Source organism: Amphiura filiformis, chromosome 4, assembly GCF_039555335.1.
Source record: "Amphiura filiformis chromosome 4, Afil_fr2py, whole genome shotgun sequence".
Taxonomy (NCBI): Eukaryota; Metazoa; Echinodermata; class Ophiuroidea; order Amphilepidida; family Amphiuridae; genus Amphiura; species Amphiura filiformis.
The window spans coordinates 59,714,290-59,733,361 of record NC_092631.1 but is presented as its reverse complement, the minus strand read 5'-3'; the positions used below and the strand labels follow the sequence as shown (position 1 = coordinate 59,733,361).

Below are 19,072 nucleotides of genomic sequence, written 5' to 3'. Positions count from 1 at the left end.
TAGGCTTGTCAATCTGTTGCACCATATTGTAACATTTGGGCCCCTGGGGCCCATAATATATAACATATGGGGCTCTTGTATATTTGTAAATATAGAGTGCCCCTAAGGCTATCAGTGTACCAACTGAGGGCCCTGAGGCTGCTTCATTTGATGAGAAGCGGCGTGCTTTGTATTTTCACATTTGGGCCCCTGGGGCCCGTGACCTTTGACCTCTGGGGCCAAGATGGGCAAAAGGCACTTCTACGGGTAGGACCCATAAGTGTACCACATATGGGCCCCAGGGCCTTTGTAGTTTTAGCGCTAGCCTTGACAGAATGATGTGTTTGATGGAGAAGGAGAAGAAGGAGAAGAAACCACAGGATAACAATATACCCGTCCATGCTTCGCATGCGGGTATAAGGATAACAATATACCCGTCCATGCTTCGCATGCGGGTATAACTAGAAGGCTATATATTTGTACACAAATACGGCTATACCCGCATGTTATCGGTGTACCCAAACTTACAGTCCTTATTTGCTGAGGACTTAAAATAAAGAAATTGTAAAAAGTCGCCCAATTGGGCAGAAAATGTGTAAAAAGTGAAAGTCCAAGTCACAAGCTTTAATTGAATGCAGGTTGCACTGTCGCAGCACTTAAAATAAAAGAAATTGTAAAAGTCCCCTCCCAGGGGAGTCGTCTCTCTTACTCCCCATGGGTTGCTGTTGTCAGTCTCTCTTACTCACAGTGAGGCTATGCAATATTATTAGGGGAAACTATTCCAGAGGGAGTATGTAAATTAAATGGAACAGCCATTTCAGAGGGAGTATGTAAATTAAACGGAACAGCCTTTTTGGGGCTATTTCAGAGGGAGTATGTAAATTAAATGGAACAGCCAATGGGTATGTTATTTAACTGGAACAGCCTTAACGCTTCACGCTGGTATTTCCAATTATGATATTATAATACTGATCTGTCTGTTTAGTCCCTCACGTGTGTGGGGTGGATGGGTGTGTGGGTGTTAGTAACAATATAATTCTCAGGTGCTATCTGTGTACAAATTCTGAGCCCGGAAGCTGCTTTATTTGATGAGAAGCGGCCTGCCCTTTGTTTTAACATTTGGGGCCCTGGGGCCCATAATATTTGACTTATGAGGCCCATGTATATAATTATGTTGAAGTATAATTCTCTAGTGCTACCAGTAGACTCAAGCTGGCCACTGTAGCTACTTTATTTACTGAGTAACGGCCGGCCCTATGTTTTAGCGTTTGGGGCCCTGGGGCCAATATTATGTGATATATGGGGCTCATATGTACATATAACAATGTATTTCTCAGGTGCAATCTGTGTACAAACTCTGAGCCATGAAGCTGCTTTATATGATGAGAAACGGCTCGCCCTTTGTTTTAACATTTGGGGCCCTGGGGCCCAATATATATGACTTATGGGGCTCATGTACATATGTTGAAGTATAATTCTCAAGTGCTATCAGTAGACACAAGCTGGGCATTGTAGCTGCTTTATTTACTGAGTAACAGCCGGCCCCATGTTTTAGCATTTAGGGCCCTGGGGCCCATATTATGTGACATATGGGGGTTATATATACATATGACAATATAATACTAAAGACCTATCTGTGTACCAAATCTGAACCCTGTAGCTACCAGGCATTGAGTTTTGCAATGTGACAGGTGTGCTGTAAATCGCACGCCTGGATAACCCGAGGTGTGCTTTTAGGTGTGCTGCAAATCGCACACCTAAATAAACCAAGGTGTGCTTTTTTCAAAACTGGTGTATGAATATGATTTCATTTTCAGCTAAAAACTTAGCAATTGTGACAACATATGTATGTACTTTTTTTTAATGGCCATGGTAAAAGCTCTGGGGTAATGAATGGTGTATACTGCATAGATGTCCCTGGACTTTGGACTTATTGCTAGTGTCATTTGTAATTTTTTTTTTTTTAATTAGTTTTTTTTTTTGGAATGTCCCTAGAATGTCCCTGGAACTTTAGAATGTCCCTGGAATTTTTTTTTAATTAAAAAAAAAAAATTACAAAAAGATTTAAAAAAATTATAAATTCTTGTTTAAAATAGGCAAATTTGTAAATTATGTTCACATGATAAGGCTAAGTAAAAAATAAAACATGTTTCACGTCCGGGTCTTCGAAAAAAAGGAGGAAGAGGGGGCTTTTTATTTTCTATTTTTTATCGCAAAATTGGTGTAAATACCCATACTTAGAGCTGTTTTAGCGTACAATCCGTACATACAATAATGCCTTGAAAAAGGAGGAGGCCCTTTTTTATTTGTTGTTCTGAGAGTTACACCCCCTCTAATGATCACAAAACCTTCCTAAAATGTTTCTTGTATCTTAACAAGGCTATAGAAAGCATCCCAACTTCCTAGACATATTTTTGGAAAAGTTATAACTGAATTTCACAAAATAAAAATTTATTTGAGAAAACCTCAAAAAAGGAAGCGGGAGGGGACGTGAAACATGTTTATTTTTTTATTTGGCCTAATAATCTATGAATGATTTTAAAATGCATTTGTTTTGTAATTTTGTATGCTTCTTTACTTCATAAATAGGTTGTAATGTGAACATCAATTATAAATTTGCCTATTTTGAACATGAATTTATAATTTTTTTAAATCTTTTTGTAATTTTTTTTTTAATTTTAAAAAAAAAAAATTAAAAATATTTTCCAGTAAAATTTTTAAGTTCCAGGGACATTCTAAATAAAAAAAAAAATTTAAAAAAAAAAAATTTTTTTTTTTTTTTTTTTTTTTTTTTTAGGTGTGCGAAAAATCGCACCCCTCTGCGTATTTTCAGGCGTGCGGCGCGTGCGAATCGCACTCGCACGCCTTAAAACTCAATCCCTGAGCTACTTTATTTGCTGAGAAACGGCCGGCCCTTTGTTTTAACATTTGGGCCCCTGGGGCCCCCAGCCTTGTACATCTGGGGCCAAAATGGGCAAAAGGCACATCTACAACTTAGGGCCCATACATATGCCACATATGAGCCCTAGTGATCTTGTACTTTTAGAGCTAGGCTTGTCAATCTGTTGCACCATATTTTAACATTTGGGCCCCTGGGGCCCATAATATATAACTTATGGGGCTCTTGTATATTTGTAAATATAGAGTACCCCTAGGGCTATCAGTGTACTAATTCAGGGCCCTTAGGCTGCTTCATTTGATGAGAAATGGCGTGCTTTGTATTTTTCACATTTGGGCCCCTGGGGCCCGTGACCTTTGACCTCTGGGGCCAAGATGGGCAAAAGGCACTTCTACGGGTAGGGCCCATAAGTGTACCACATATGGGTCCTGGGGCCCTTGTAGTTTTAGCGCTAGCCTTGACAGAATGTTGTGTTTGATGGAGAAGGAGGAAAAGGAGAAGAAACTAGAAGGCTATATATTTGTACACAAATACGGCTATACCCGCATGTACCCAAACTTACAGTCCTTATTTGCTGAGGACTTAAAATAAAGAAATTGTAAAAAGTCGCCCAATTAGGCAGAAAATGTGTAAAAAGTGAAAGTCCAAGTCACAAGCTTTAATTGAATGTAGGTTGCACTGTCGTAGCACTTAAAATAAAGAAATTGTAAAAAGTCCCCTCACAGGGGAGTCGTCTCTCTTATTCTCCATAGGGTGCTGTTGTCAGTCTCTCTTACTCACAGTGAGGCTATGCAATATGATTCAGGGAAACTATTCCAGAGGGAGTATGTAAATTAAATGGAACAGCCATTTCAGAGGGAGTATGTAAATTATACGGAACAGCCTTTTGGGGCCATTTCAGAGGGAGTATGTAAATTAAATGGAACAGCCAATGGGTATGTAATTTAACTGGAACAGCCTTAACGCTTCACGCTGGTATTTCCAATTATGATAATACGATCTGTCTGTTTAGTCCCTACGTGTGTGGGGTGGATGGGCGTGTGGGTGTTAGTAACAATATACTTCTCAGGTGCTATCTGTGTACATATTCTGAGCCCGGAAGCTGCTTTCTTTGATGAGAAACGGCCGGCCCTTTGTTTTAACATTTGGGGCCCTGGGGCCCAATATATATGACTTATGGGGCTCATGTACATATGTTAAAGTATGATTCTCAAGTGCTATCAGTAGACTCAAGCTGGGCATTGTAGCTGCTTTATATACTGAGTAACGGCCGACCCCTATGTTTTAGCGTTTGGGGCCCTGGGGCCCATATTATGTGACATATGGGGATTATATATACATATGACAATATAATACTAAAGACCTATCTGTGTACCAAATCTGAACCCTGTAGCTGCTTTATTTACTGAGTGATGGCTGGCCCTATGTTTTAGCATTTGGGGCCCTGGGGCCCATATTATGTGGTATATGGGGCTCATATGTACATATAACAATGAAATTCTCAGGTGCAATCTGTGTACAAACTCTGAGCCCTAAAGCTGCTTTAACTGATGAGAAGCAGCCGGCCCTTTGTTTTAACATGTGGGGCCCTGGGGCCCATATTTTTTTACTTATGAGGCTCATGTACATATGTTGAAGTATAATTCTCAAGTGCTATCAGTAAACTCAAGCTGGGCATTGTAGCTGCTTTATTTACTGAGTAACGGCCGACCCTATGTTTTAGCGTTTGGGGCCTTGGGGCCCATATTATGTGACATATGGGGGTTATACATACATTTGACAATACAATACTAAAGACCTACCTGTGTACCAAATCTGAACCCTGTAGCTACTTTATTTGCTGAGAAACGGCCGGCCCTTTGTTTTAACATTTTGGCCCCTGGGGCCCCTAGCCTTGTAAATCTGGGGCCAAAACGGGCAAAAGGCACATCTACAACTTAGGGCCCATACATATGCCATGTATGAGCCCTAGTGATCTTGTACTTTTAGAGCTAGGCTTGTCAATCTGTTGCACCATATTGTAACATTTGGGCCCCTAGGGCCCATAATATATAACATATGGGGCGCTTGTATATCTGAAATATAGAGTGCCCCTAGGGCTATCAGTGTACCAACTGAGAGCCCCGAGGCTGCTTCATTTGATGAGACACGGCGTGCTTTGTATTTTCACATTTGGGCCCCTGGGGCCCGTGACCTTTGACCTCTGGGGCCAAGATGGGCAAAAGGCACTTCTACGAGGTAGGGCCCATAAGTGTACCACATATGGGCCCCAGGGCCTTTGTAGTTTTAGCGCTAGCCTTGACAGAATGATGTGTTTGATGGAGGAGAAGGAGAAGGAGGAGAAGAAGAAGGAGAAGAAACTAGAAGGCTATATATTTGTACACAAATACGGCTATACCCGCATGTTGTCGGTGTACCCAAACTAACAGTCCTTATTTGCTGAGGACTAAATTGTAAAAAGTCGTCCAATTGGGTGGAAAATGTGTAAAAAGTGAAAGTCCAAGTCACAAGCTTTAATTTAATATAATGTTGCACTCTCGTAGCACTTAAAATAAAGAAATTGTAAAAAATCCCCTCCCAGGGGAGTCGTCTCTCTTACTCTCCATAGATTTCTGTTGTCAGTCTCTCTTATTCACAGCGAGGCTATGCAATAGGATTAGGGAAACTATTCCAGAGGGAGTATGTAAATTAAATGGAACAGCCTTTCAGAGGGAGTATGTAAATCTCAGAGGGAGTATGTAAATTGAATGGAACAGCCAATGGGGATGTAATTTGACTGGAACAGCCTTAGCGCTTCACGCTGGTATTTCCAATTATTATATTATAATACAGATCTGTCTGTTTAGCCCTACGTGTGTGGCGTGGGTGGGTATGTGGTTGTTACTGTTAGTAACAATATAATTCTCAGGTGCTATCTCTGTACAAACTCTGAGCCCTAAAGCTGCTTTAATTGATGAGAAACGGCCGGCCCTTTGTTTTAACATTTGGGGCCCTGGGGCCCATAATATTTGACTTTTGAGGCCCATGTACATATGTTGAAGTATAATTCTCTAGTGTTATCAGTAGACTCAAGCTGGGCACTGCAGCTGCTTTATTTACTGAGTAATGGCCGGCCCTATGTTTTAGCATTTGGGGCCCTGGGGCCCATATTATGTGGTATATGGGGTTCATATGTACATATAACAATGTAATTCTCAGGTGCAATCTGTGTACAAACTCTGAGCCCTAAAGCTGCTTTAATTGATGAGAAACGGCCGGCCCTTTGTTTTAACATGTGGGGCCCTGGGGCCCATATTTTTTTTTTTACTTATGAGGCTCATGTACATATGTTGAAGTATAATTCTCAAGTGCTATCAGTAAACTCAAGCTGGGCACTGCAGCTGCTTTATTTACTGAGTAATGGCCGGCCCTATGTTTTAGCATTTGGGGCCCTGGGGCCCATATTATGTGGTATATGAGGCTCATATGTACATATAACAATGTAATTCTCAGGTGCAATCTGTGTACAAACTCTGAGCCCTAAAGCTGCTTTAATTGATGAGAAACGGCCGGCCCTTTGTTTTAACATGTGGGGCCCTGGGGCCCATATTTTTTTACTTATGAGGCTCATGTACATATGTTGAAGTATAATTCTCAAGTGCTATCAGTAAACTCAAGCTGGGCATTGTAGCTGCTTTATTTACTGAGTAACGGCCGACCCCTATGTTTTAGCGTTTGGGGCCCTGGGGCCCATATTATGTGACATATGGGGTTATACATACATTTGACAATACAATACTAGAGACCTACCTGTGTACCAAATCTGAACCCTGTAGCTACTTTATTTGCTGAGAAACGGCCGGCCCTTTGTTTTAACATTTTAGCCCCTGGGGCCAATAGCCTTGTACATCTGGGGCCAAAGCGGGCAAAAGGCACATCTACAACTTAGGGCCCATACATATGCCATGTATGAGCCCTAATGTTCTTGTACTTTTAGAGCTAGGCTTGTCAATCTGTTGCACCATATTGTAACATTTGGGCCCCTGGGGCCCATAATATATAACATATGGGGCTCTTGTATATTTGTAAATATAGAGTGCCCCTAGGGCTATCAGTGTACCAACTTAGGGCCCTGAGGCTGCTTCATTTGATGAGAAAGCTTGGCGTGCTTTGTATTTTCACATTTGGGCCCCTGGGGCCCGTGACCTTGACCTCTGGGGCCAAGATGGGCAAAAGGCACTTCTACAGGGTAGGGCCCATAAGTGTACCAAATATGAGCCCCAGGGCCTTTGTAGTTTTAGCGCTAGCCTTGACAGAATGATGTGTTTGATGGAGAAGGAGGAGAAGAAGGAGGAGAAGAAACCACAGGATAACAATATACCCGTCCATGCTTCGCATGCGGGTATAACCAAAGGATAACAATATACCCGTCCATGCTTCGCATGCGGGTATAACCACAGGATGGGAAGATACCCGTCCATGCTTCGCATGCGGGTATAAGGAGATGAAACCACAGGATGGCAATATACCCGTCCATGCTTCGCATGCGGGTATAACAGGGACTCAAAGTAAAGTTTATGGTCTCAATTGAAATGTTTGAACACACCTTTTCAAGTTTTGTCTTGGCCAGCTTGTTTTGGTTCGATCTACTTGGGAGTGATTTTGCATCAGCCAAGATTATTCCCTATCCTATAGAGGCCTTGCATGTGACGTATCATCCCGTAAATATGGCGGACTACTCAAATGCATTCAACAAAAGCATGATTGCAATCTACCGTGACAGTTCGTCTCACACACATAACCCTGCACTACGATCAAATAGGTTGATGACAACATTTGATTGAATTGACTGCACTCCGCCATAACTACGGTGAAGGACACCAGCTCAAAGCCTTTGTTTTGGAGCCAATCGATAATTTCATGCAGGGCCTCTATTCAAACTGCATTATCAAAGCTAACATAAGTGATATTTATATCTGTTTCCCTCACCATATAAACTGTCGCAAATAATAAAAGCGCCCATACTTTTAATACATATAAATAATCTTATTGCGTGGTATTGTTTGTTTGTTTCAGGGCATGGTCTTGCCAAGCATCAGCACAGTTTAGACTGCGCAACCAGAAAGATGGACCAGACATTGTCAAAGGTATCAGTAACAATGTCTGTATGAATTTACTAAAAACACTAGATTTAACACACGCCTCTGATGTCACGCTATTGTTTTGTCGATGGTACGCTACATTCATAGTTTTTCTATTAGCAGTGCAATCAAATGATGAATTCTTTTGGTTTGTGAGCTACAAAGTGAGGCAAGCTATCGATCGGTTATAAAATGAATAATTCACACTAAACTATTACTCGGCCCTTTCATTTGAGGTCAACAGATAAAGGTGTCATATATCTTTTATTTGGCAAACCAGGATAATATTTTTTTAATCCAAAATTTTTTTCTGGAATTGGGAGTATAGTACTAAGCAAATGCACCTTCTTTTATCTCTTATTTGTGTGTATATTAGAAGCACGTCGGCATCGGTTTTATTGTAAAGAGAATGATTGGGGTTACCCTACCTTCATCTCATGGAATGTAAGTATCAAGCAAAGTAAGCAGTTTATCTTTGTAGCATTAATTTCAGCTAGTATTTGTCAACTGGTATAGCGGATATGGTCAAATTTTTTAAGTTGGTACCCCATTGGTGCACATTTGGAAATTTGGTTGAAATCACCTTTTTGGTTATATCTCAAATGTAGTTCAAGAAAAGTATGCAAACCCATACATTTCTGGAAAGCTTATGTTTCAAGGATTGCCATTACATTAGCATTTGAATATACAGGGTGATCGAAAGGTAATATAGGGTGTAACAAAATAATTTCACACAAAAAGTTGAATAGTATTATGCCAGTCTCATCATTTCCCAGTATGTAGTAACTGAAATTCATTTTTATTTTAAGAAAGTACACAGTTTGCCCTTTCTAAAAATACATCATTTTTGTCAATTAATTATCTCTACAATCACTATACAGGGTGTGCAAAAAAGTGAACATAATGTATTTGGAAACTATATGATAATATTGTAACGGCGATCCAAGGACCCCCGTATTTTTTTAAATCTTTTCTATTTCGTATTTTTATTTGGTTTGTTTCCACCTTCGCGATTAATTTTCCCTGCTAAATTTCAGCTCACCTTTTAATTAAATATCTCATTCAAAGTCCCCTATCCTTTATTTTTCCATTTTAGTAGTATTTTTGCCTTCAGAACTCAAATTAAAACTATATAAATTCTTCCGATGTCCCGCTATGAAGATCGCCATTTTTGTTATTCACACCGCGAGGATACTGCCAGCTGAAACGAAACTCCCAGTAGACCTAAAATATTGAAAAGCTTCCTGCATTATTCCATGATTACCGTCGGCAGCGTTCAGCATATTTTGATTAGTTTATCTTTTATTTCACCCTTTATTTTAGACTTGTTTTTGCGTGGTTGCTTTGTAGGCGGCGTCGCGAGGAATCAAAAATATGCGTCGCGTAGCTATCGCCACAAATGTGACCCAAATTTGCTGCGCATAATTTAGGAAAAGAATCTGTGGACGGCGTCGGTAATCATTGGAACATGCAGGAGATTCTAAAACAATTCACTTCTTGCTTTGGGACCAAAGAGGACGGTCATTCTTCAGACTTTATCACACACGGAAGTGCACGACTTGACTCAGTTGATTTTGGATCAATGATTTAGGTATGACTATATGATCGGTTAATTTTAAATTGACCAAGCCGCTTGGTGGGAATTCCCACCAAGGAGGCCATTTTGCTATTTTTATGGCAAAATGACTTATTTTTATTTTAACCGGTGATCGGATCGTCATCTCGTATTTTCGAAATTGATTTGCTAATTTGTAAGCACTTTCATTTATTTTAATTAATTTAACTTTCGGCTTGATCGTCGCCGGCGATTTGCTGTTTATGATGATCACAATTTTTAAGCTTCCATAAAATACGAGATGAAATGCCATCACCGGTATTATTATTATTTTTTTATGTCCCTTCCTATGCTTAGATTTTGCATCCATGATATAATGTAAAATAGGTCTTTTAATGAACATGCATGCAATTAACATTGCCGTATTTTTTGTGTTCATGACTTCTCAATCGTGCCTTGAAGATGACCTTCGGCCAAGTAGTTTTGCATGCATGCTTAAGGTGAAAGCACCTATATTTAATCACTTTAAGGTGATGATTCCCAAAAATTCTTTGCACTTTGGATTCGTTCCCATTTTGTATGACTATAGATTCGCGTTTGGACTTATATATTTTGGATTCCAACTTTGAATAAATTTAGATCCATTCCCATTGGTAATAGATTCCTGATTATCTGTATTGAAAAGTAGGCCTGGATTTTCGGCAAGATATCATTTAAAAGCAGGCGAGACTCGTGGTTCGAGAACCGCCTTGTTTAATTTGCCGTAAAAATTTAGTTCCAAATTTCTGTGAGTACAGAAATGTCTTTGTAAAGCCCTTGGGATTTATGTAAAGGAATAATTCTTGTATTTTATTGCCACTCTTTTCAGTCATAATTCATGACTTCCTTAAACAAGAGGAATTCCCTTAAAAAGGAGCCTAGGTTAAAATTCTGATTAAACATTTTATATAGGCTCAACTTCTCCATTTATATTTTATGTCACACTCTGATAAATATTTATATTACCATTTTTAAATATATACGCATTATAATATAACAAATCTACGACAATCAAACTTCAATTTGTATTTCAGTTGTCATTTTATTTTACCATTTCAAAGTCTCAGTCTGAATTATTGTTTATTAATATATGAAATGAATGATGATGATTTTGAGGTCGAAGTTTTCTGATCATTTCAATAACAGTTTCATACTTAAATGGTTGATTTTATACGAGACGATTTGAGATATTGCGATTTCGACATCCAATCATCATCACGCATGGATGATCTTCCCTGTTCCCAATTTATAGGCCTTTCTTTCATGACGTCCTTATCATATTATTTGATCATTCGAAATATATCCTTTTGTCTGCTCTTCGGTTTAGATATTAAATAGTCCTTCACAGTCTTAATTCTCCATCTTTATATTATGATATGTGCGGCGCCCTTGTGAGGCTCGCGTCATCCTTGCAATATATAATCCCATTGAAGTAGCTCAAAATCCTAAGATTACTGACTAAAATCTCAGTTTTGATGCTGGATATGATAGTTTGAAAACAGAATGTGCTCAAATGATTGCTTATTATACAGGGTGTGCCAAATTTTACCGCAGACTGAGTGAAATGCTATTCTTGAGTGGCCAAATTCCTAGCAGAAATGTTGACAGTTAAATCTACCTCTTGAAATCTTGTTATATTGCATTGTTTATAATATTCAAGTCAATTCCACAGATTTCATGTGTATTACAAATGAATAGAACATATAGGGTGTGTCAAAATTATACCAACTAAATAAAGCATATGTATATAAAAACAGGGAAAATTTGTTCCAACTGACCAGCAGGGAACCAAAGGATGGATCCAAAAGGATACAAGGTCATGTTTTTTGAGGTGGGACCCAATTGCATCACATCATGCAATTTGTCAAAAATCAACACCTTTTTTGTATTTCTGATTATATTTCTAAAAGTTTTCACCCAAACTATGTAAAAGTATACATTTTTATAAAGCATATATTGTCAGGAATGCAAATCTGTAAAGTTTGAGTGGATATACAGGGTGCGCCAAAAAAATATACAGGGTGATTCCACTCAAAATACCTAAAAATTACATTTCTTTACCACTCCAATATTTCTACATAGTATATTAAATTGGAAAATGAACTTGATATTTGGAATGTACACAATTAGTCCTTTCATAAAATATATAGTTTGCACTATATTTGTTAAGCTTAATATTTGTTAAATATCTAATTCCCATAGGGTGTTCCAAAAATCAATATACAGTGAATAATTTGTCACAATGGTGCATGTAGGCCTACATATACATGCACAATAAACCTACATCAATAAACTAACAATAACTAGAGATCAATATGTCATCAGATTAAATCCTTTGACTGTAATTATCTCCTTTGAGAAGATTTAAAACAATTTAAAACCAAAAGATCTATTTATGACAGATGAAATTTATTTTCATTCCTTTTTTCATGCATGCAAAATTTAAAGCCCATTGTATTGCATGACACACTTGCTTAGCTTACTTGCTTATGTCGACTCTTGTAGTCGGACTCCCATAATGGCTCTCCAAACTGCTCTGTCAAGCATACAATTCTTGATGTCTGGGCCTGTTAATCCTGTATCATCTGCCAACATCTTGATATAATCCTTCTTGGGTGCACCTCTTGTTCGCTTTCCATGTTTGGGCTGCCACATAAGAACACTTGAAGCTGCTTCCTCTTCGCTTCTTGCACAGTGCCCTGCAAACTTTAACCTTCTAATCCTGAGCCTCTCAGAGATTGGTAACAGATTCCCATATAGTTCTTTGTTGGTGGTGTGGGTTTGCCATGAGATATCTAGTGCCTTCCGCAAGAGGCGGGTATAGCAGCCATCCATAGCTTTTCTCATTTTGGTTGTTATTGTCCATGTTTCAGCGCCATATGTTAGTACCGATTCTACAGTGGTGGTAAACAACTTGATCTTTAGATCTCTTGGTAGATTACTTTTCCAGATCTTGTCCATGCTGTTGCATGCTTTCCAAGCAAGTGCCTTTCTGATGTTGAAGTCCTTCTCACTACTGGCAGTCCATGCACCTAGATATTTGAAGTCTTGTACTATCTCCAATTCGCTTCCGTCCAGTGTTTTTATTGAAGACGGAGTTTCCTTGTACAGCATTGCCTTGGTCTTCTTGGCATTCATTCCTAGTCCCACTTTCTGTGCAGCAGCTTCAACAAGATGTAACAGTTCTTGCGCATCTTTGAGGTTGTCAGCTAGAAGAGCAATATCGTCTGCAAAATCCGGGTCTGTGATTGTGCGTGGGCCTATTCGCCTACTTTTCCTGGGCTCCAGAGTAAAGCCAAGTCGCTCTTCATTGCCTTCCATAGCCTTCCTTAGAACATAATCAAGGACTACGATAAAGAGGAATGGTGCCAGAGTGTCTCCCTGCAGAACTCCTACTTGGATCTCAAAATCCTTAGTGACACCATCAGGTGATGTGACATGAGCTATAGTATGATGGTACATGTACATGCATCCTATGGCAGCCACTAGCCTCTCTGGGACTCCATATGCTCTCATTATGTCAAGCATTTTCCCACGGTGGATGGTATCAAATGCCTTCTTGAAATCGATGAATATTACTGCTGCATTGAGATTGTTGTTCTTGACTTCCTCAATTATCCTCCTTAGAGCAAGTATTTGTGACACCGTAGATCTCCCAGGTTGAAAACCATTTTGGTTGAATCTCAGGACCGGGTCAAGGTAAGGGCGAATCCTATTGAGTAGCAGCCTGTTGAATCTTTTTGCTACGATGGATGACAAACATATTCCCCTGTAGTTCTTCCCTTCTCTTAAATCTCCACTTTTGGGGATTGGTATGAGGTTGAGAATTGACCACTGGTCAGGTTTCTTTCCATTCATCAATGCCTCATTGCAGAAGTTGAGGACTATGTCATCAAGGTTGCAGCGTTTTAGGACTTCAGGTGGAATCCCATCATCACCGGTGCTTTTCCCTTCTGAAATGTCTTTTTTGGCAGTGTCATATTCAACCTGATCAAAAGCATCAGTTCGCATGTTGAACTCTTCGTATACTTGATCTATGGCTTCATACTCATCGGTTACATCTGGTGGGTCTCCAAGTAGAAGTAGTTGCTGGAAGTGTTGGAACCAAGCATTCAGTCTTTCGCCTTGCGTGTCCCCTTTATTTGACCTTTTTAGCAGATTTCGCCCACTAACTTCATTGATGAGGTCCCAGGCTGCCTTATGCTGGCAGTTGATGTTACAATTCTCCACCTCCTTGATCTTTCCTTTAAGGATTTGTTCATTTGCCTCTTCATAAACCTTTCTCAGATGATTCTTCTTAGACTGCAGTTCTGATCTTGACATGCTTGAAACTTCTTGGCTGTCCACAAGTTGCGCTTGCTGTAGTTCTCTCCTCGCTTCTTCAATCCTGGGATCATGCCAGATTGCTTCCTTAGGGCGCTTCCTAGCTTTTGGAATTAGCTCCTCCGCAATATCTTTGTTGGCCTGGATAAAGCATTCATACACTGCTGTAACATTATCATCACAGTTCTTCCTTAGTGCACTGAATTGGTTCTGCACCTTAATAGTGTAGCGCTCTTGAAGCTTATCATCATGTACAATAGTTGTCTCCAGTCATACTTAACTTTCATTGGTGGAGTTTTACCACTAGCTCTTAGACTCAGGGGTAGCGCTAGGTTTTCAAACAAGGGGTCAAAAATTTTAAATTTTATGGAACTAGGGATCCAAAACAATAGAAATAAAGGGTTAAAATGACCCTTTAGCAACCTCTATTTTGTGCGCCAAAAGCTAAAAGAATGCGCCTATGACCCCATGGCGCAAGTTAGCGCTACCCCTGCTTAGACTAAGGCGTATTTTGGCTGTCACTATGCGTATTTTGGCTGTCACTATGCGGTGGTCTGACCCTATGCTAGCAAAGGAGTTGTAGGCACAGGAGTTGGTAACACTATTTCTCCAGTTTCTGCGTACCAGGATGTAATCTATCTGTACCTTAAATCCAGATGGTAAGCTACACGTCCAGTAGGGTGCATACGTAGCCCTCATAGCTACCAATTAACTTCTACCTAGTCTTAAAATGTTCCATTGGTTAAAAAAAATACCCCCTATGAAATTTAAACGAAATCAAGTCGTTTAGGGGTCCCACAGGGAGTCAAAAGTTCGGAATCTTCTTCCTTGCCTGTGTTCATAAGGCAGCTATTTGTAAATGCCTCATTAATGTATTGCAAATGTAATAGCTGCCTTTTCTGTGTTATTTGTATTAAATTAATGCTGTGAGTTCATTAGTTAGAATAAAAGGAAAATACATAAAGCAGCTTTTGGGGCTATTAATATGTACAAAATTATAGCTGCCACATGTATTTTAATATGTTTCATGGGAAAAGTCGGTGATTGTAGGCCTATAATTTGTATTTTTTACATAAGTATAACTATAATTGTACATGAAGTTTTGATTTCCTGTTAATTTCTCTAAAAGTTAACATGGTATTTGACACCACTGGAAGCAACAGAGTCTAACATGTGACAGCAGCCTGTGTGACCATTCAGCAACACCTAGGTGTTGGTGAAATTCTACTCGTATATATATATATATTATGTTCAATGACTTTAAAGATTGAGGTCTCAAAGTTGCCTGATGTATCTCTTCTCTTGCAATTTCTTTGAATTACTGCTGTAACGGGTATTTTGTGGCCTTTAAATTACTTGTTGTTTAGATTTTACCAAATTTCAACCATGGGACTTTCTCGCGTTGTTGCACTTAAAATGTACGGGGTACTTGTAACAATAATAATCAAACGTCAGTTCAATCCAATAATAATGTTCAGATGCATGTACACTACGCTTTATTTTCAGTTTTTCACTCCAGGTTTTACTCATAGACATATACATGTAGTAGGTTTATTTTGCTGATGTAGGGTACCAGTACCAAGGACAACCTGCAAAGGGAGAGAAGATGGTGGTTAAGTGTGTCCTTGGTGCTGACTATAGAGGTACTGCCGTAAATACGAAATTTGGTAAAAAAAATATGAACTGTATTTGAAAAGATTTAATTTACAATTAAAGCACGTATACCAAAAGTCAGAAACTATAACTAACGCACGAGCAATAATAAAGCTAATCCTGGTTATGGCCAATTGATAAAACACTTCGCCAAAATAAACATCAAATCATACTAACTAGATAACTATCAAAACTAAGGATAAGTTGATAATGATAATTCCCACATGATGGAATAGATAAACATAATGTTTCATCAAACTTCTTTAAAATACAAATCAAAAGGAACTTTATGATCAAAAACATGAATAAAATCATTTCGGAAATAGCCAAAACAAATTAGTTAAGATCAACAATAATCATTTTGGAAATAGCCAAAACAAATTATTAAGATAAACAATGTCACTGTGAAAAAAAAGTAACTCGTATTGGACAAACCACCTCGTTTTTAATTCCCTGTAACAATGAGGAATTATCTATTGTCTCCCTTTGTATTGGTTACACAATCCACTTCAAAACGAGCAGCAATTCAAGACCAGCTCTTGACATTCCACTTCAATAATAATACAAGTACTAATTCCAGATCTTCTGACCACTATTTGTATGGAGCATTGCCTTGTTTATTGATTTGTTAACCCTAACACTGGACCCTGCTTTTTGGGATCGGAAGTCAAAGAAGATCCGAAAAAGTCAAGGAGAAGAAGAATTTTGACTTGGCACTCCGGGATTGAACCTTTGACCCCTCGCATGCCAAGCACACGATCACGGACCGGTAGCTACACGGGTTATTGCTGCCCGGCCAGCAATTCCGTCCGCATATAACACTTGGGGTGATTGCGTCATCATGAGACCCTGGGATTCATGCATGCGCAGATTTTTTCATCGTAAGATTTTGTAAGATTTTTGGGGATTAGGGTTAGTGTAGGCTCTAATCTGGAAAAATTCATCTTAGTTAACCCTAACACTGGACCCTGCTTTTTGGGATCGCAAGTCAAAGAAGATCCGAAAAAGTCAAGGAGAAGAAGAATTTTTGACTTGGCACCCCCGGGATTCGAACCTTTGACCCCTCGCATGCCAAGCACACGATCACGGACCGGTAGCTACACGGGTTATTGCTGCCCGGCCAGCAATTCCGTCCGCATATAACACTTGGGGTGATTGCGTCACATGAGACCCTGGGATTCATGCATGCGCAGATTTTTTCATCGTAAGATTTTGTAAGATTTTTGGGGGTTAGGGTTAATGCTGGGTGGCAAAACACTTCACATTGGGTGTAATAAGTACTCGTTTTGTACCTTGTTTTGCTATTTTGGGTGGAATAAGTACTCGTTTTATACCTTGTTTTGCTACTTGTATTGCCAGGATAACAAAGCTAATCCACTATTGTTCATGGGCACTTTAAAACGAGGTGGTTTGTCCAATACGAGTAGTTTTGTGCATTTATAGCACTCAATCAATAAAAATCATTGAGGTGAAGAGGTGTGCCTTTGTTCACACAAACCTCTAAACATACACACATGGCTATGGCTAGGCAGAGAAACAAAGCAAACATGTCTCTTATCAGTGCACATGGTCCTTATCCAAACACAGGGTTGCCAAACCCGCGATTTCGGCGCCCAATTGGGCGATTTTCAACTTCCGTCCCGCGACAAAGAAAGTGCTCCAGCGATTTCGCGACATTTGGGCTACTTTGAAAATCTCACCCTTGAAATTTATTAAATGTTGGGCGATTTGTGACAAAGCCGACTTCATAACTTATTTTTGATCATGATTGCCAATTCTTTCAATGGTCATTAACAAAAGCACCAAACAACTAATTCAATAAGCAAAAGTTACAAAACACTCTGTGGTCAGTGTGCTTCCCATGACAATGGGACGACAGGAGGGGGGGCTGGTTAATCGCATCACATGTTGTTGCTAAAGACCACTTGAGCTGAGGGATTATCCTTAGAATATTCCCATCTATACTCACAAGTGGTTTAAGACGACTTAAGCAGCTTCTTAGTGTCAGCGGGGTGCCAAGTTTCTACTTCAACAAAAGTTTTTTTTTCGTTGGCGGTTCTTTTGAAATAAAAAGGTGTAGGCCTAAACACCTACCGCACATTTTCTTTTGAAAATGGAATGATGATAAAAAAGAAACCGGCCGATTTGAATTTGATTAAAAATAGTACATGCTAATGTAGTTATCACTCAGCTGAAGGCAAATTTGTGTAGGCTTATCCCCCTGGCATTTCTTTAAATAATTTTTGTTCGTTTGTTTATAATGTTTCAGCATTTCCCAACAATTAAAAACCCCTTCAAAAGTCAACATTTTATTTTCCTTGCAGTTTATTTTTTTCTTACATTTTTGAAAATGTTTGTTAGTTTTCATTATTTCAATTTGCAGTTTAAACATTCTTTTTTTTTTCAATTTTGTTAGTTTATAATTTATTTCAATATTTCCACAAAATTCACAAATAAATTTTTCCTTACAGTAGGCCTAGGCCTATAACAAAAAATCAACTTTTGTTAGTTTTTTTTTATAATTTATTTCAGCATTAAAAAATAGAAAGAAAGGGGTGTAGAACCCCCCTGAGGCGTCTTTTAATTTTTCTTTTTTTTTAAACGTTTTTCATGTTTTGTTAGTTTTTTATCATTTATTTCAGCTTTTCCCAAAAATACCAAAATAAAGGGGGGTGTAGAACCCCCTCAAATCGACTTAAAATTTTTCTTCAGCTTTTTTTTCAGTTTTTTTTTTTTTCAGTTTTTTTCAGTTTTTGTTGTTTTTTAAGAATTTATTTCAGCATTTTCTAAAATTTCAAAATAAAACGGGGTGTAGAACCCCTAAATCGACTTTAAAATTTTGGGCGAATTTTTGGCTATTTGGGCGACATTTCACGGCTAATACCCGCGACTTGGGCTAAAAAGTTTTGGCAACCCTGTCCAAACATTGGCCAGATAGTTTGAAAGGACTTATCTTAACTTTCTTTAAGAAAAATAGCTTATCCTACCCTGTACATTTCAATGTCAGGTTAAGCTTAAAGTGATACAAGTATCAGTTAATTTACATACTATTAGTGACTGGTTTCGCTTGAGCTGCTTAACACAAAATGAATGGCAAAAATAAAACTAACATGACTCAGTCACTTTGTCAATTTTACAAAAACTTAAAATACTGTTAGTAAACTTAAAAGTACAAGGTATGATACTCTCATTCCTAGATAGAATAACAAAATATTTATGTCACATGCCTTTTAGAACACTTTGTTAAATGCTCTAATTTGCCCTGAGTGACACCGAGTATACACCAATTATATCTATAAAAGTATCATGGACATAGGTGACCTGCATGTATCATGTGCTCAAGCACAAAGTTCACAAAATAGTAACTCAATTATGAGTTAAATCAAAGATACCAAAATTTTGAGAAAATAAGAATATCAAACAGGAATGTGAATCATTTTGAGAAAATCTCTGGACATCTCTTAATGCACAGGAAAGTTTCATAATTCAGAAGCTTAAACATGT

The 19,072-nt window shown here is 38.7% G+C and overlaps 1 protein-coding gene across 1 annotated transcript in view; it reads left to right on the top strand.

The window, feature by feature from the left end:
* LOC140149572 (ubiquitin carboxyl-terminal hydrolase 7-like) overlaps positions 1-19,072 on the top strand; it is a 51,672-nt gene that overhangs the window by 23,098 nt on the left and 9,502 nt on the right. The window contains exons 5-6 of the mRNA XM_072171651.1: positions 7,934-8,004; positions 8,375-8,442. Of these exons, the coding sequence (XP_072027752.1) occupies positions 7,934-8,004; positions 8,375-8,442 (139 nt within the window). The remainder of the gene's footprint in view (positions 1-7,933; positions 8,005-8,374; positions 8,443-19,072) is intronic.